This window comes from Melospiza georgiana, chromosome 6, assembly GCF_028018845.1.
Source record: "Melospiza georgiana isolate bMelGeo1 chromosome 6, bMelGeo1.pri, whole genome shotgun sequence".
In the NCBI taxonomy this organism is placed as follows: domain Eukaryota; kingdom Metazoa; phylum Chordata; class Aves; order Passeriformes; family Passerellidae; genus Melospiza; species Melospiza georgiana.
The window spans coordinates 61,655,724-61,675,039 of NC_080435.1; the positions used below are offsets into that span (position 1 = coordinate 61,655,724).

The 19,316-nt window shown below is 45.2% G+C and overlaps 1 protein-coding gene across 1 annotated transcript in view; it reads left to right on the forward strand.

Moving 5' to 3' along the window:
- Positions 1-19,316, forward strand: part of DDHD1 (DDHD domain containing 1) — a 68,566-nt gene that overhangs the window by 40,768 nt on the left and 8,482 nt on the right. The window contains exons 5-8 of the mRNA XM_058026010.1: positions 1,747-1,853; positions 2,147-2,253; positions 13,564-13,826; positions 15,171-15,246. Coding sequence (XP_057881993.1) covers positions 1,747-1,853; positions 2,147-2,253; positions 13,564-13,826; positions 15,171-15,246 — 553 coding nt within the window. The remainder of the gene's footprint in view (positions 1-1,746; positions 1,854-2,146; positions 2,254-13,563; positions 13,827-15,170; positions 15,247-19,316) is intronic.

The window sequence follows — 19,316 nt, forward strand, 5'->3', positions numbered from 1 at the left end:
AAGGAGAAGAGATAATTGTAGATTTTTTTTTTCCCCAAACCATTGATTTATCCTCACCTGTCTCACTTCTCCTGAAGAACAGAGGACATTAATGCACCCATGGAAAGTGCCTCAGCTCAGGGATTAAAGTCATTAAAAATCATTTGGCCAGGTGGAAGGTTAATGTCATTGTTCCTTTGGCTGTAGAATTAAAAGGGGGTTGCTTTGAAAATAGGGGGGAAAACACATTGAAACGCTGAAATAAACAAAAAAATTGATGCTTGGAACTGGGAACTTGGATTTGGTTTGTTGTGCTCATCTTCAAAAATAGGGATGCTGTTGGGGCCAGGATTGAGGTAAAGGAAAGAAAGGAAAATAAAACATTTCCTTGCTTTGGATGATGAGTGGCTGTAGTGGTTTTGGTTTGTTAATTGGAGATTTTTTGGTTAATGTACTAATGAGTGTGGTGGGTTTGGTGTTGGTTAATTATCAGTGTGCTTAATAGAAGGCACTCATTTACTTCTTGTTGTGAGGTAGGACTGGGAGACAAGTAAAGTAGGTTAAAACTTTAAAAGACTATAAAGAAATAATTTTTACTAGGAATTAAAAGAAAGAGTAATAAGAATTAGAACAAATTACTAACAATATTAGTGATATAGAATTGGAACAAAACCTTTAGGATACTTCTCCTCCTCCTCCAACCTTTTCTTTGTTAATGATAATGTAAAGAAATAAAACTTAAAATTTTACTCAGTTTACTACATCTAAAATAATCTTTCTTTGGTTAGGGGGAGAAGTCCCTCTTGTAAATGTCATGGAGACTTCTCTACAAGAAAATAGTTCTTTTGTGGTTCTTAATTTTTACACATCACAGCTGCTTGGGGAAATCTGTTATTGTGAAATCTTTCCTATTTTTCACAAGCTTTTTTTTGCAGTCGTGTTTATGGGTTATGCTAACATTTCAGTATTGTTTTAAAGATGAGCTGTTCAAAAGTAAAGATTCTCATGATTTATAGAATGCCTGGATATTTTATATTTTGTCTGATTTCTTGCTGCTTTTCCTTTTTCAATGATGGGTTTTTCACACAACACAAATAAATATTTTTTAAATAACATAACTTACCATTATTCCCATTTTCCCCCAGAGAAAGTCAGAGATACTTTGGGGTTGAGATATTTTAAGTTTTTCTCATCCCTTGGGAGAGGTGCAGCAATGTTCATGTTCAGATATGCTGTAAAAATGCAAAATCTTTTAAAAGCCTCTCCATCTGCTCCTGCAAGTTAAAACACTCACAAGTGATCCTGTTTCTCACCCTTGGAGCTCTCCACCCTTCCAATTCACTATGCAAAATTAAAAGAAAACTCTGCTCTTTCAAGCCAGATTTTTAAGAGTTTTCTTTGTGTTTAAAAGCACGGAATTGTTTTCCTTCTGTGCTGATCAAATGGTTGATTTCAGTGGATTCTGGATTTCAAAGCAGAGGTGAAATTCTTAATTTTCTATTTTCTGATTTTCTAATTATTTTCTAATTTTCTAATCCTTACCTTTCCTATTCAGCCCCAAACCCACCAGGATTAACAGAAACCTTTGAACTGAATTTATGTGGATTATGTTAAGCCCATGCTGTGATACATTCAGACTCTTTTGAGCATGCATTGCTCAGAATTTTTTTCATTCTATGAGAATTTAAGCATTTCATAATAAAAGCTTGAAATTGAGGGAATTCCAAGAGTAGCCTGTGCAGGAAAACATTCATTTCTTTGTTGTAGGATGCGAGATACAGCAAGAAAAGTGGAAGAAAAATATTTTTCCAACCTTGCGACGCACGTGGAATTCCTTCCAGTGGAGTGGAGATCAAAGCTGACCCTCGATGGAGGTACAGGCCTCAGTTCTTGTGCTCCTCCAGCAGCTGCAGAATTCTCCCCAGAAATCTCATCTGTGCTCCCTGCTTGTGCTTTTCCTTTGGTTTTGTTTGCACAACTTTGAACATTCCCATCCCTGGCGGTGCCCAAGGCCAGGTTGGACACTGGGGCTTGGAGCAGCCTGGGATGGTGGAAGGTGTCCCTGCCCATGAATGATCTTTAAGGTCCCTTCCAACCCAAATCACCCCATTATTCTGCTTTCTCATTCTCCTGGATGTAATTTAATTCATTTTCTTTATTTTCCCAGACACTGTGGACTCCATAACCCCGGATAAAGTGCGGGGTTTGAGGGACATGCTCAACAGCAGTGCCATGGACATCATGTACTACACCAGCCCTCTCTACAGGGATGAGGTGAGTGAGGAAAACTGCTTTTTGTGTGAATTCACCAGAGCAGGGCACAGAGGCTGAAAAAATCTGGATTTGGGAGTGTCGGGGAAGCTCCCCTCTAAGGAAAACCTTTGTAAAAGGTGTTAACACTTTGTAGGTGTGTCAAAAGGAAAAAAAATTGAAAGGAGAAGAGATAATTGTAGAAAATGTTTGGGGTTTTTTTCCCCAAACCAGTGACTTTCATAGCCTTTCCTACCTTCTCAGAACAGAGTTATCCATACAGGATTTGTGGGTAGCTCAGGATTGCCCAGCACTGGAGCAGCTGAAGCAGTTCCTGCCCCAGGTGGTGGCAGTGATTTATTCCTCACCTGTCTCACTTCTCCTGAAGGACAGAGGAGAAGAAAGACAGCAAAAAGCACAATCCATGCCATTTATTCAAAGATGTCTAAAATGGGTCTGTATCAACAGCTGATAAATGGGAAGGGCTTTAATGCTGTTCTCCTTAATTTCTGCATATCTAGATGTCCATAGAGCTCAGGTTCTTTTCACCTCTGACAAAATCCATGGGTATTTGTCACTTCATTTCTGCTGTTTCTGAGGACAGATGGGATGGCAGACGTGCCCAGTCTGGTTGCATTTGTGTGCACTTGCCTTGCAGGGACACCAAAATGATCCCCAGTTATTCACTTTATCAGGAGGCTCTTCATATCCTGGGTGCTCCCATCCCACCCTGACCCATCTTGTAGCTCTTGAGTGACCCCATTAACCAGAGGAGAAAAACCAGGAATATGATCATAAATTACAGTGGCCTGTAAATAATGATAAGCCTTGAATAAATGATAATAACCTCAATAAATGAAGCAACCCATAAAGCATGGACAGTGCTTCACCCCAGTATCACCCCTTGTGTTTCACACTTACTGGAAAAGCCCTCTGGGGATGTTTTAGGATTAATTTCTGTAGGAATTGCAGCTTTTTCCTGTGTTTGCTGTGTTATATATGGAGTAGTGTTAATCCTTTTGCAGCCTCAGTGCCCTGAGCATGGTTAGACTGGGGTAGGGTCACCTTACCCCAGTCCTACCTGGATATTTAATGTCAAATTAGGTGTGTTTAAGTCCTTTAGACTGGCAACACAATTTTCAAGCCAAAATCTGTACCTCCCTTCCTGCTCAGTGATGCACAATTCATTGATCAGGGCTCTCCACTGTCTCTCAGGTTTCCCTGCCTGTTGTGTACCTGAAGCCCACACAGATTTTTGTGGCAAGCCATGGAAATCTCTCTGGCAGCTTGAGAACAGATATTTTTCTAACTGCATTAGATGTTTGGCATGTCTGTGGACATCTTATGGGAAATGGATTAGTGAGTAAAGTTCAGGTGTGCTGGCCAGCAGTGCATGAAAATTTAATTCATTGCTCAGTAGAATTGCAGTTTTACAGGTTCATCACCATCCCCTGGGTGTGAGAACTGACAGAGGAGGAGCGTGATTAGATCTGATTACACAATACCAAGTTGGTTTTATTCATCAAATCAAATTAATTTCCTTGAAGTGTTTGCAGCAGTACACTCAAGTTACTCTTCCTTATCCCATTTTATTTTCTGTGACCTAACTTTGCAGAGTTTAACACCACAGTGTCAGTTCTGGATGGTTTTCCCACCTTCAGTGTGTTTTTCTTGTGTCACTTTGCTCCTTCCAGCTCAGAGATGAGCCTTGGCTTTGAGGATTCACACATTGCTCAGAATTCATGTCCCTGCTCACTGCTTTATCACCCCAACACAATTCTTTGTGTACCCTGGGCACTCCTAGTGCTTTCCACACAGAAATCCTCAAAGGATCTCAAAAGGGGATTATTTTATTAAACTTTCCTTTGCCTCTGGGAAATAAACTGAGGAAAGTGGTGAAGAGTGAAGCTGCCATTCAGCTGATGGCTCTCAGAATCCCAGCCTGGTTTGGGTTGGAAGGGATCTGAAAAATCATCTCATTCCAACCCCCTGCCATGGCAGGGACACCTTCCACCATCCCAGGCTGCTCCGAGGTCCATCCAAGCTGGCCTGGGACACTTCCAGGGATCCAGGGGCAGCCACAGCTGCTCTGGCAATCCCAGCCCAGCCAGGAATTCCCAATTCCCAATCTCCCACCCATCCCTGCCCTCTGGCACTGGGAGCCATTCCCTGGCTCCTGTCCCTCCATCCCTTGTCCCCAGTCCCTCTGCAGCTCTCCTGGAGCCCCTTCAGGCCCTGCCAGGGGCTCTGAGCTCTCCCTGGAGCCTTCTCCTCTCCAGGGGAACATTCCCAGCTCTCCCAGCCTGCCTCCAGCCCTGGAGCAGCTCCATGGCCTCTCTCCAGCAGCTCCTCCTGATGCTGGCAGCCCCAGAGCTGGCAGAGCATTCCAAGGCTCCTCCAGTGACCAGGTCACTCCTGGCAAGGACAGAATCCTCTCCCTGCTCCCCTGAGTGCCAGTGGGACAGCTCAGGACCCTGTTGGCATTTTGGGCTGTGGGCACCCAGGGCACAATGCTGGGATGTGGCATTTTCAGGGTCCCCCATCGTGGGGAGCAATGATGAATCTGACTCCATGTTCTTAGAAGGCTAATTTATTATTTTATGGTATTACATTATATTAAAGAATGCTATACTAAACTATACTAAAGAATAGAGAAAGGATACAGACAGGAGGCTTAACAAGGTAATAATGCAAAACCCGTGACTCTCCCCAGAGTCCGGACACAGCTGGCTGTGATTGATCATTAATAAAAACAATTCACATGTTGGATAAACAGTCTCCAACAGCATTCCAAAGCAGCAAAACACAGGAGAAGCAAATGATAAAACACTGTGTTCCTTTTCCTCTGAGGCTTGTCAGCTTCCCAGGAGAGAAATCCTCGGCAAAGGATTTTTCAGAAAATGTGATAGTGATTCTTGGATGGGAATTTTCTTTCCTCTTTCAAGGATTTTCCCAACTTAGGAGTATCACAACTTCTCCTTTAAAACTCCTGAGCACTCTTTAGGCAGCTCATGAAGAAGGCTTGCCAGTGGCAGCCCCTGTGTCCCACCAGGGGAAGGTGTCACTGTCACTTGGAGAGCACAGAGCTGTCCCAGGGCTCTGCATTGCCCATTTGAGCCCCCCAGAGCTTGGTGGGTGCCCCCCTCTCTGATTTCAGGCATTGTTTCTTCTCCAGTGAGGCAGGAGAATATCCAAAAGGTGCCTCTGACTGCTGGCATGTGATGTGATACCAGGCAGCATTAATAATTCAGCACAGCCCCCTGAACATCCCAGTCAGATTCTGCTGGGCTGGTTTCGTGGCAGAGAATTCTGCTGTGTCCTCCTCTCTACCAAATCCCTCTTCAAACATTACCCAGATGTAAGAAAAAAACCAATAAATTGATATTGTGATGCACACAGGCCTATTCCTAAATGAAGAATCATTTCACATTCTGCCCCTGACCTCACTGGTCCATCTGTGGTAACACAATCTTGGGTTTTAGTGTCCTCACTGGGGCACTTGGTTTCACATCTGTGTCACTGGAGCTTCATATTGCTTTAATAATAAATGCTTGCAGCAGAGATTAGAAAGACTAATTGTTGCATAGTAAATGCAGAGTTGTCACCTTCATTATACTGTTAAGTGCCTTTTTTTTTTACTGATCTTCCCTGTACTTACTTGCAGGCTAATTGTAATTCTGTGAATTATTGATACATGGCTTGGCAGAAAATGCCTTTAGTGCAGAATAAATATAATTTATATTCATCATCCTAAGATTTCTAAGGATTTAGTGCAAATATTGGAGAATATTTAGTGCAAAAAGTGGAGAAACTTCACTGTCCACCTTAGAATCATGGAATAGTTTATGTTGGAAGGGAAATTAGGGATAATCTCATTCCAACTAGACATCTTATTGCTCAGAGTCCTGACCTTGGACTGGCTTCATGATTTACCCTTATACACAAATTTAAAAGGAGAATTAATGACTAACCTCTTGAAATTTGGGACAAGTATTAACTTTTAGCAGAGCTTTCATCCCTTTGGGTTGTTTTGCAGTGGAAATACCATTCTGTTGTGCACTCCTTTCAGCAATAAAAGACAACTGGTTCAGGTGTGTTTGAAAACAATATGGGAAGCAGGGAATTTTAAGCTGAGGCTGTTTCAGGCCTGGTTTTGCATATCCTGTTGAACCCAATAGTGAAGGAGCTGCTTGGCTGGTTTAATTAATTTGATTGCCCTTGAATGTGTTCTCAGCTTTACAAAGTCATTGGTTAGTGGCTGTGCCTGCACCTAAACTTCATCTTGAGCGCAGTGACTTGTTAGAAATGGGTTGGACTCAGCTTTTCAACACCAGAGGGGTCCTGGGAGAGGCTCAGGCAGCTCCACAGATCCTTTTCCTGAGCCATCCCTGAGACAGAGCCCTTCCCATCTGTTCCCACAGCCACAGCTCGTTCTGGCCTCTCATCTGTTGTTGTGACACTCCTCTGGCATCCACCCGTGATTCCATCAGGGAATGTGACAACTGTTGTCCCCTTGGGGGTCAGCAGCCTCACCAGCTCTGCTGGCACCTTCTCCTGGGCCACGTGGAGCAAAAACTCCTCAGCTTTGCTTTGCTTTCCCAATCCCCCCTTGGCTTTCAAGGAGCCTCCTCCCCCTCCAGCTGGCTCACACTCCTGCTGGCTGAATTTCAAAGGAGTTTGCACTTTCTCCTCAAGTTCTCTTGACATTTGGGAAGAGCTGCTTGCAGAGCTTACTCTTCCTCACATCTTCACGTTCCTTCCCCACAAAGCTGCAGAAGCAGTCCTGCTCTTCAGGCTGCAGAGGGTGCACAGCTCAGGTGTGCTGCACTCCCTTTCCATGGGTACCTGTCTCTTGTTTTTATTTTTCTTCAAGCTGTTGATGTGGGAAGATTGTTTAATGGGTGAGGATCCTGTGGAGACAGCACAGAGAAAGGAGCAGCACTCAAGCTCTGTGTTACTGCTGTGCTCAGGTGCCAGCAGGGCTTTTCTGCTCCCTCTTTTCTTGGGAAAAAAAACCTCATTTTTTGGATATTGAGAGGAGAATGTAATTTTCTACACTGATAATTTTGAAAACCCCCTTCAATCCCAACAATCTGCCCCTAAAATGGAGCAGGGGATGGAGTTCTGGATCTTCTTGGTGTGTGTCCAGGGGCTGTTTGTCCACACACACATCCCAATTTCCTTCTGCTTTGCCAGGGACATGCTATCCATGCTTATTTATGCTGTGTCTTCAAGGTTGCTTTCCCTCAGAGGAGGGTGAACAGCAGCTTGGGATGCTGGAATTTAGAGGTTGAACAGCTGTTTGGGGTGTTGGTACTGGAAATTAGAGGTTGAACATCTGTTTGGGCTGTTGGTGCTGGAATTTAGAGGTTTGGATTTTTCCAGCCCAGCACGGGATGCTGTTAATACTCTGCAGAAAAGGGCAGCAGCTCTGGATGTCTCACTGCTTCCACAATTTCTTGTTCCCATCATGATCCAGCAGTTCAGGAGGTGTTAAAATAGATGATTCTGCTGTCCTTTTTATCAGTGTTCTTCAGCCTGAGGTGACAGGGACGTGTCACCTGATTCCCTCCCTTTACAAAACCCAGGCCTGTGCCAATTCAGGATTCCTGAATGGAGGGGATAAGCTGTTATTTTTTGATTTCTTGGAAGCCATGTGCCAGCCAGGCACATAACTGGGAAAGCAAAGGGCAGTCTTGGCCTCATCAAGCCCAGCCTCCTGCTCCTTGGTCAGTTTTTGGCTTTCCCTGGAATTGCATGGCCCCCAGGCCAGCTGCCCATGGATGTGCATTCCTTCCTCTGCCTTTAATTTGGTTTCTGAAGGGCAGAGAGCTTCTAACCTCAGTCAATCTGAATATGAGCTGCTGCCTTCTGAGCAACTTGATCCTGCAGGCTTGAGTTTCCTGCAAGGAGGATTTATTGGCAAAACTTCAGCTGATAGAGAGAGATAATCTCAGAATGGGTTGGTTTGGAAGGGATCTTAAATCCCATCTCATTCCAAACCCCTGCCATGGGCAGGGACACCTTCCTACCATCCCAGGCTGCTCCAGCCTGGCCTTGGGCATTTCCAGGGATCCAGGGGCAGCCACAGCTTCCCAATTATCCATCTATATTCCTTCCCAATATCCCATCTATATTCCCCTCTATCAGTGGGAAGCCATTCCCCCTTGTCCTTTCACTCCACTTTGAAATATTTCAGTGTCCTCAGGCTAAATGAGGGCCAGCTGGGAGGATGGGATTTGATGCAGCTTTTTTGGAAGAAATAGGAATTGTTCCCTTTGTTGCAGTGTTTGATCTGCTCAGAAACAGATAAAGGTGCTGCATTTCCCTGCTCCCTCTGCAGGAGCAGAGCAGCTGACAGGGAAAGACATGAGCTCAATCCATTGCTGCCTCATTGATTCTTCTGGGAGGTGTTTGAGCTTGTTTAGTCTGTGGGAGAAGCCTTAGGAGGTGGTGAAATGGGTTGGGCTGATGCCTCATGCTTTAGATTTTGTATTTTTCACATTCTGTGCTGCTTTAGCCTGTGGGTCTGGGGTTCATATGAGGGAATGGTTCTGATGAGGTGCAGTTCTGAGCTCTGTGCACAGAGCAGGGAGACAAAACAATTCCTGCTCCAGCTGGGCACCAAGGACAAATGACCCAAATCTCAGCCCAGGAGCACAAACCCCGTGGGCTGGAGAGAGAAAAACAAGCAGGGTGGGACTGCCTGGGCTAAAGCTGGAATGGGACAATGAACTGCAAGGTGCAAATGGAGCAGAACTGATCCCAGGGACAGAGCCCGTGCCCGGCCGTGCATTTTGGGGCCATTTTGGTTCATCTTGGGTGCAGCCCTGGCTGGGCTCTGGTGCTGCCCAAGGTGGATCCATGGAGGAGATGCTTTGAATGAATCCCTGCTTTATTCTGGAACTCCATCCAGCCTCTGCTCTAGGGCAGCCTGCTCAAGGCATCAGTTTCTGGTGACCCAGATGGGACTAAAGCCACAATCCCTGGCTTAGGGAACTCAAGGAATCTCCAGGCTTTTTGTAAGGAAAGCCCTATGGAGACCTGGGATGAAAAAGCAGCTCTACTGCTCCATGCCATTGGGATGGAAAAGCAGTCCCCAAAATGAGCTGGGAACTGGGAGGGGAGGATGGAAGAGGGGAGCTGCAAAGAGAGAAAGGAGTCTGGTCTTGCTGCATTCCACTGTTCCCACCATTCCTGGGATTTTTGGGTGATTCCTGCAGAACCAGCAGGTGCTTCCCAAGCACAGTAGGCCCCATGGAGCAGCAGGTGCTGAGGTTTGGGGCTGGCAGGGCAATCAGTGAGAAAAGGGCTGATTTCAGCAGGAATTCCTTGGATGGAGCTGCAGTGGAGCAGGAGAAGCTTTCAGCAAGCTCAGGATGGGGCACCATTACCTGTAACCCAACCCTGAGGTGCAGAATGGAGCAGCCATTTGGATGTCCTGGGTTTGGTTGGCTGGGAAGGGATTTGTTTTATTTTTTGGGTTGGTTTTTTTTTTTTTTTTTAATTTAACTGTGAACCTTTACTGAAGACCCTTTAGAGGAAGTAGAAAGACAAGCTGTGCATGAAAAGATCAGCTCATTAAAAATTTATTACAGTGATGCCATTTAGGAGAGAAAGTTTGATAGGCAGTCTGATTTTTCATGTTTAAATCCAACCAAAACATTCATTGATTTTAGGCAATGTAAAGTGGTTTTAGAAGTATTTCTACATGGACTTTTAGGACCTACCAAGCTGTAACTACAAAAGGTTTGAAAGCAGTTCATGTTGCATTTACTGCACTAAAACCCTGTTCAAACTTTTCTTTCACAAGTTGGAATATTTTATGCTTTTTAAGACTAAGAAAGCAAATCAGGATTAAATCATAGACTGGCTTGGATTGGAAGGGACCTTAAACATCATCCCCAAGTAAATATTACCTCAGCTTCATATGCTGCTTAACCAAGCAGGTTTTAAGCTGGGACTTTAAATGAATATTCATTTTTGTTTCAGTTCCTTTTATTTTTCTCCTTTTTTTCGCCTTACTCTGCAGCACAAAGGTTCAGTTTCTAATCTTAGGGCTGGCACAGGACTGCTGGCAGGACACCAACCTGCATAAGTGCTCACTGCAGGTGCAGGGCTCCTGGTTTTGGCAGAGCAGCAAACCAGACCATTCCCAGGGCCTGGAATTCTGGAGCCTTTCCCAGAGCAGATCTTCCACTCCACAATTACCTGGCGGTTCTGGAGTTTAGGAATTGTCTTCATCGGATGATTTGGTTGAATTCAGGGCTTGGGTTCTGGTCTGCAAAATTGCAAATGTGCACCTATTTGGAAAATATTTTTTTAGTTATATCCATGTTTGTGCTGAACTTCCCAGTAACTTCCCAGCAAGTTTTTAGGGAGGAGGAGGATTAAAAACAGGGCTGGACTCAGTTTTCAACCTGGATTTTGCAAGAAATATTCTGTTTTATGTTTGCAAGATCAGATCTTTATAATAGAAATGCCACGATGCCAGAAGATTATTTACCTATTCCTGGCAGGAATCCCCAAACACTTTGATTTCAACTGGCTCTTGCTATTTTGCTCTGCATTTTAATCAAAACCTTTTTAAATGGAGAGAATACCAGCCAGCCACAGCTCATCCTGACTGACATTTCCAGCTCCAGCTCTGCCTGTTCATGTGTGGAATTTTGTGCCCAGACTCTGCGTAGACCCAAATGGAAGAAGAGGCAGCACCACAGTCAAAAATACTTGAAAATGGGTGTTTTGCTCCTCTTTTCTGCAAGCTGCTGCAGGGCTCTGGAAATCATCTCCCAGTGCTGCAGGCACAGCGTTTGTTGTGTGGATTCTCACTCAGTAAAATGTGTATCAAACACTGGCACTTCTGGTGCCATTCATATTTATATTCAGTAATGACTCAGGCTCTTGAAAAATCATGCTGAAATTATATGTTCCATGGCTTTAATTTCCTCTTGCTAACAAGGGAATGATTTGCACTCTCTTGTTTGTCCTCCTCCCTGCCACAGCCTGGAAGCATTGCTCGGTTTCCATGCTGAGTTTCACAGGCAAAGCTGGATTTTTTTTGTTTGTTTTTGTTTGGTTTGGGGATGTTTGGGTTGGGGGTTTTTTTGTTGGGTTTTTGTTTGTTTGTTTTTTGGGGTTTTTTTTTGTTGGCTTGTTTGTTTGTTTTATTGGTTGGTTTTGGGGGGTTTTTTGTCTTGATTTTTTTGTTGGTTTTGGGGTTTTTGTGGTTTTTTGGTTGGTTGGTTGTTTTTTGTTGTTGTTTGTTTGTTTTTTGTTGGCCAGTTCCCAAATCTCATGGTTTCCAGTGTTTCTCTCTAAAATACTTTATGGGAAGCTGTACCTTTTTATCCTGCAGGGTTGGGTTTGGGCAGATAAGCTTCTCAGACACTCCATGAACATAGGACCAACATTTGTATATTTATTTATTCCTGTAGTACAATAGGATTGGTCTGTGATGTTTAAGAACCATGTTGCACTCCTGCTTTTCCCCCCGAATCCCTCCAGGAAACCTATAACCAGAAAACTGGTTTTTTAAACATTGTTTAAGTCAAATGTTCAAATTCTGCCTCTGTTTGTCTCTTTTTTGTCTTTTTTTAGTTCCTGCGTCATCATCTTACCTGAGATGAGGCTTTTCATTTTTTAGCAGCATCGTTTCAGTCTGATTCCTTGGGAATCATTTCCAACAGGTGCAGGTCTAGGAAGGGAAGGAGGAGAGGAAGATGCCTCTCCTTTCAGCCAGGCACTGGGGAGAAGAAGGAAAAGTTTGATGAGTTCAAGCCTGTTTTACTGAGACCCAAAAGCAATTTGAGGATATTTTCCCAGAACCCATCCAGGCTCTCACTGCAGTCTGAGCACATCCATTTGAGTGGATTTCTCTCTTCCCAGTCCCCTGTTGCTCACAGGGATGAAGGGAGAAGAGGGGATATGAGCTGTTTGGTAGGGTGATGCCAAGGTTATGGCAGAGATGTGAGTTTGTTGCCTCGGGTTTTAGTTTTTATATTTTTCACATTCTGTGCTGCTTTAGTGTGTGGGTCTGAGCTTCATTTAGGGGATGGTGAGCTCTGTGCACAGAGGCCAGCTGGGAGGATGGGATTTGATGCAGCTTTTTTGGAAGAAATAGGAATTGTTCCCTTTGTTGCAGTGTTTGATCTGCTCAGAAACAGATAAAGGTGCTGCATTTCCCTGCTCCCTCCGGAGGAGCAGAGCAGCTGACAGGGAAAACATCAGCTCAATCCATTGCTGCCTCATTGATTCTTCTGGGAGGTGTTTGAGCTTGTTTAGTCTATGGGAGAAGCCTTAGGAGGTGGTGAAATGGGTTGGGCTGATGCCTCATGTTTTAGATTTTGTATTTTTCACATTCTGTGCTGCTTTAGCCTGTGGGTCTGGGGTTCATATTCAGGGATGGTTCTGATGAGGTGCAGTTCTGAGCTCTGTGCACAGAGCAGGGAGACAAAACAATTCCTGCTCCAGCTGGGCACCAAGGACAAATGACCCAAATCTCAGCCCAGGAGCACAAACCCCGTGGGCTGGAGAGAGAAAAACAAGCAGGGTGGGACTGCAGGGCTAAAGCTGGAATGGGACAATGAACTGCAAGGTGCAAATGGAGCAGAACTGATCCCAGGGACAGAGCCCGTGCCCGGCCGTGCATTTTGGGGCCATTTTGGTTGATCTTGGGTGCAGCCCTGGCTGGGCTCTGGTGCTGCCCAAGGTGGATCCATGGAGGAGATGCTTTGAATGAATCCCTGCTTTATTCTGGAGCTCCATCCAGCCTCTGCTCTAGGGCAGCCTACTCAAGGCATCAGGTTGATTCCAGGTCATGTGTGGCTCAGGCTCCTTCCATCCTCCTTAAATTAAAAAATGAGCTGAACCTTGATACAAGAGGAATGCTCTTGTGCTCAGTGCTGCAGAAAATGGAATAGAATCCAGCAAGAAGGGAAATGCCACTGTGCCAACAATCACTGGTGTGCCAGTGGAAACCAGGTGTTGCTCACCTCAGAGTGTTCTGTTCAGTACTCAAAGCACAGCTTGAAGTGTTTGAACTGTTGAAGTGTTTCATTTATTGAAGTGTTTATTTCAATTTAATGCCTTGGGCAGTGTAGTGCAGCAGTTTTAGGGTCACCACATGTCCTGTGTGGTGGCTCTGGAGGGAGGGATGAGCTTCTGGAGCCAGTGACGATCAGCCAGGCAGTTCCTGCTGGCCATGGGCTTGAGCTCATCTTCCCAGCCTGATTTAACAGCCATGGGTCAGTGTGGGGTGGGAACATTCCTGAACATCAACAGGAGCAGCAAGATGTGGATACTGAGCCCTGTGTCCTCTCCCTCTTGGCACAGCTGGTGAAGGGGCTGCAGCAGGAGCTGAACCGCCTCTACTCCCTGTTCTGCTCCCGGAACCCCGAGTTCGAGGAGAAGGGAGGGAAGGTCTCCATCGTGTCCCACTCCCTGGGCTGTGTCATCACCTACGACATCATGACTGGCTGGAATCCAGTCAGGCTCTATGAGCAGCTGCTGCAGAAGGAGGAGGAGGAGCTGGAGGAGAGTTGGATGAGCTACGAGGAGCGGCGTCTGCTGGAGGAGCTTTACCTGACCAAGCAACGGTAATGCCCCCACTGCCAGGGGTCAGGGGAGATAACACAGTCCTGGAGATACCCTCTGGGTGCTTCCAGAGCCCTCCAGGGCTGCTATCTGTGGTGGTTGGTGTTCTTCTGCTGGGGCTGGGTGATAATGCAAAACACAGCACTGGGAGCTCTGAATCCACACTTGGCCCATGGAGCGGTTTGGGTTGGAAGGGACCTTCAAGATCATCCAGCTCCAACCCCCCTGCCCTGAGCAGGGACACCTTCCACTATCCCAGGTTGCTCCCAAGCCTCATCCAACCTGTCCTTGGACACTTTCAGGGCTGGGGATGTTGTGGTGCTGTGAGGCACCCATTGGAGAATCTAAAATTAGCATCCTCAGTCGTTCAAGTGGGAGATGACAAATGATGAATCACAGGCTTTGGTTCCTGCCTGAAACCAGTCTGAGTATTGGTGGTTCTTGGGAAGCATTAATTTAGCAGCAGCCCTGCTGTGGTGGCAGTCAGGATGTGTCTCACCAGGGATGGGTGCAGGATGTCTCTGTCAGCTGCAGGGCTGGACTCAGTGCAGGATTTCTGAGAAAAGGGAAGTTTAGAAGCCAAATGAAGTGTTGCAGTGATAAGATGACCCTTCAGGCCTGTCACAAACATATAATCAGGGAGAAATGGCCACTTTCACACTCTGCTCCTGCTCCTTAGGCATCTCCTGAAGTGCTTCCACAGAATTCCCAAGTGTCATTTGACACTGGCACTTCTGCACAGAGTGAGTGGCTGTCCCTTCAGTGATGGGAAATAGACTCCTGACATCCTGTAACTTCTAGAATTCACTGGCACTGGGAACAGTTCTACCCATCCATATGTGTGCTTCACATTGTAGCTGCTTTTTTTAATTCAGGCCAGCTAGAAAAGCAGGTGAACAAGCTTTTTTTTTGTGGGGGTTTAAAGGGTGGGACACCATCCTCCAGAAATCCCACCTCCATGCAGAACTCCATAATGCCCAGACCATTTCCTGGGGCTTTGTGGTTGTCTGGGGGGGGTTTAAAACAAAATGAAGCAGGTGATTTGGCTGCAAAATCACCAAGGAAACAGGAGGTGAGTCAGCTGCTCCTGAGGAAGGAGGGTGGGCAGAGGCTTGGGGTGGTGAACAGGGGAATTGTCATGTGTGGCTTGATTCCTTCTGTGGCCAGAGAAACAGGATTTGACAGACATTGATTGTTGATGAGTTGAGCTGCTCCAGGAAATACTGACACCATCCCTCTCTCTTCCCAGCAGACAAAACTGTTGGACCCCACAGGAATGCCTGTTTGGATCAGAGAGGTTAAAGCTGCCTTTTTTATTGGATCTCAGAAAGATCTCTATTTTCTAGGTTGAGAGAGATAGAAGAGAGGTTACATGAGTTAAAGGCATCCACCATATCAAAACCACCTGTCTTAAAATTTAAGGTATGTATGTTTTAAGAGGTTTCTGCTGAAATTTTCTGCTTGCTGTAAAAATACACCTGCAGTTTGAGTCATTCTGCTTACTTTTATTTTTTCCCATGACCCTAGACATGATTTTGGCAGAATAATTTGGATGTTGGATGAAGTGTGTGTACATATATGTAAAAATTTTGTTGTATTCATAGATTGTGGTTATTTATTGCAATGCTGTATTTGTAATAAATTTTGAGCAACCTGGTCTAGTAGTGAGAGGTGTCCCTGCCTGTGGCAGGGGGTTGGAATGAGCTGGGCTTTAAAAGGTCCCTTCCAACCCAAACCATTCTGGGATTCTGTTATATATGTTTATATGAAATTATATGTAAATGTATATGTGAATATACAGGTTATAAATCATTCTGATACATAAACCTAGTTATTATACACACACACACAATTCTGTGGGAAGGTGAAAACCATTTGGCAGATTACATCAGTCACATATTTTAAAGAGTTTCACTTCTACCCCATTGAATAATCCATCTTCCTTGGGGACTCCTTCTAGCATGTCACATCTCTGAGCAAATCTGATTGAATTTCCTCCAGAGGTGGATTTTCCTTCCAAATGATTCTGCTCTGACAGTTAGCACTCTCTCAATCTCATGAAGAAGATTGCTTGCTAATCAGCTGTACAAATTGCTAGAATTCCTTATCTTTGGGAAAAGGCATTTTCCAGCTCCTGGGTGGGATGTGCAACACTCTCCAGTTGCTCAACTCCATCCTGAAGTATTAAACCATAAAAATGTGACATGATAGATGAGAATTAAGTGGATTATTGTTTCTTAACTTGCCATTTTTCTTTCCTTATGAGTTCAGAAGGGCTCCTGGAAGCCAAGGTCAATGTTGAGCCATAAAAAAAAGAGGAAACCAGCCATAATTCATGTTGTCACAGCCTTCTCCTTTTCATCAGTGCTTGAAAGCATGTGTCAGGCTATTATCTCTCCCATCAAGGAAGCTGGAGTCAGCCTGGTCCTCCCCCAGCTCTAGGAAAGAATATTCTTCACTCACTTGGTTTGAAACTGAAGGGTTTAAAACTGAAAAGCAACTGCAGTTGCTTTTTAGATGGAGAGGAGGAAAAAATGGGGAAGAAACTTTAGATAAAGAGGACTTTATCTACCTAAACGATAAGCTAGATCTGTAATCTTCAGGCAGCATTTCCAGTGCAGTTCATCCTTTTTCTTGCCTGACAGGGAGGTGTTTTGTTTCTGTGAGGTTTCACACTGGTGACTCCCATGGCTTGAGGCAGAGCTCCAGAGGGAGAAGCTTTCCATGGAAATGATGGCAAGGGAGGATTTCAGCAGAGTGGCTGGAACAGGATTGCTCATCAGCAGAGCAGTCCAGCTCACTGAGGGTGGCTGGTTTGTTGAAAGAGAACAGCCTTGTTCAGAAACCACCCACCCATCCCTTGGCTCTTCATGTCAGCTCTTCCATGGACTGAAAAAAAAATCAGGGTTCTCAGGATGGGACAGAGTCACTGGTGCCACATGAGGGAGAGTTGTGCTTGATGTTGAGCAAGCACAAAGTTGCTTTTGGCAAGACAAATGCAGGAAGAAAGACAGCAGTTTGCTTGGTTCGTGCTTAGTAATAGAGAAAATGAAATTATTGACTCCACAGGGAGGAAAAACCCCACAAAACATGAAGAGATGGGGTGTGCTGTACTGTAATAAAATATTGGGCAAGCCACAAGAGTGGGAACTTGAGGGAGAGGGATCCTTGTCTTTAGTTCTGCTTCTCCTCAGATGGGATAATGGAATTGCCTGCTAGACCAACAGGAGCAGTGGGAGTTTAAACCAACACCTTGTTGTAAATTTAAGATTTAGAATCACAGCCTTCTCCCCACCAGCCTTGGAAGAGGAGTTGGAGTTAAAGGGTGAGGGGTTGAAGATCATAGGAACATGGGGCGTGGTGTGACACCAGCCCCTGCATGCCTCTGTTGTATGAAAATTGGGAATTTTTTATTTAGGATGAATTCCAGTCGTGGTAGGGAAGAGGAGAGCAGGATGTGCCCCAGTTGCTCCTTAGGGCTGCCGTGGAAATCCATTTAAATCTGGCCTTGCAATGTCCTGGCCCAAAAGACTTCAGGGTTCCTCAGCACTTCTGTCTCAGCCAAGGCTGCAGGAAGGTCCAGCCTGTCCCTCCTGTTCTTTGTGCCCAGCACTGAAGGGCTCTGCTGCCTCACTTCTCTTGACTCATTCAGCTTTTTTTTTTCCTTCACCTAATTATGAAAATACTGCAGTGCTAACTTGAATGGATGATTGCTTGGCTCAGCTTCTGCTTAAAATACAAATAAATTCATTAAGTCTTCTGTTTATGAATCATAACCAGGAGAGTTGTTCTCTCAAAGGTCATTTCACATAAACACATCTCCTGTGTTGTTAACATTTACAGGAAAATGCCCCACTCCTGATTGCAGGAGAAACAACCAAAATTAATAAATATTTTCTAGAAAGATTTTGATCTCTTATTCCCAGTAATACAATACAGCAGCCTGATCTTCAACCCCCTTGCAACAGCACTGACAGTCTAATGGCTGCAGATTAAAGCATTTGGGGTTAAGAATCATAGAATTAAGGTTGGAGAAGACCTGTCCACCACTAAACCGTGTCCCCAAGGGCCACATCCACATCAAAACCCTGCAGGGATGGGGACTCCAGCACTCTTAATAGAAATGATGGGACAGCAGTGGGACAAAAGCCACACACCTTGTAAGCACTGAAACCAGTTACCTTCTGAGGGTTTTCCCAGTCCCTTTTGAGTGTCCTCTGCTGAGTGCAAGCTGGCAGGCACTGTGATTCCTCCCTAAAGCAGAAAAACCATAATTGTGCCTTTCAGGTGCTTGACACAGGAATATCAGATGGACAGGGTTGGAGGTTACTTATTCAGTTTAAAGGATTGCACTGGGAATGTCTCTTTCTGCTGTGTTTGGAGATGAAAAAGCTTTTTGGCCAAGCTGCCAACACACAAGAGCTGTGTGAAACTTGGGCTGGGGAAAGGAAAGGAGCTTTGCACCAAGTGACAGTTTTAATGACAGAGCAGTGCTGTGCTGCATGTGACATGGAATAACCATGCTGAAGGTCGAGTTTTTACTTTTTCCATCAAGTTGAGACTTCTTTTGGAAGGAAGAGGGGTGGTACCAGTGCCAAGACAGAGGAGGAGGAATGATTTGTGCAGCACTGGAATCCAAGAGATGAAAGGGACCATTATTCCCCTGCCCTCATTCCATGTGCTGACATACAGGGAAGGCACATGGCATTCCAAGGATCCTCCACGTGCATTTAGCAAGAATTCAGCAATTTCTCTCACTGGCTGAGCATTTGACAATGGTAAAATTAAATTTTCAGGTAAGAAAATAAAAGCTGAAAGGTCATTTTGATTTAGGGAAATGTCTTTTACCGCTGAGTTTTCCATTTGATGGTTTTAGGAGGCGATGCCTGAGGGTTGGTAGTGGGGGGTCAGAGTTGTGGTTGGTTGTAATGACCCCAGAATGCAGGTTCAGTGACTTGTCAGGTGTGGCAGCTCAGATTTACTCAGTTGGTGTTGGAGGCAGGAGTTGAGAGCGAGGTCACAGCAGCTTTGGGTGACATCAGAGGGTGCCAGTGGCTGTTCCTGCTCCTGGGACATGGTGGCACTGGGGACAAGCTGTTCTGTTCACTTAGCACCATCTGTGTGTAGCAAGAAAATCATGGAGAACTTGGTTAGGAAGAGAATGAGGAGGACTGGGAGGTCTGGGAAGCTCCAGGAGAGATCAGACTCAATTCACTGGGTTGGAAGAGACCTTCAAGATCATCGAGTGCAATGCAACCCCAACAGCTCAACTCCACCCTGGCACCCAGTGCCACATCCAGGCTTTGTTTTTCCTTTCGTGTCTCCCAAAGTCTTCTTGCTCCATCCTTTCCAGTGCTGGTGGCCCCTCTGAGTTCAAATATCCAACTTGATTTTTGCTTTTAGCACCCCAACATGCAGCCAAGGGCAGTTTAACCCTCATTTATTGACGTTGTGTTGTTCTTCCCTGTTTGGACCAACCAAGACTTTGAGTC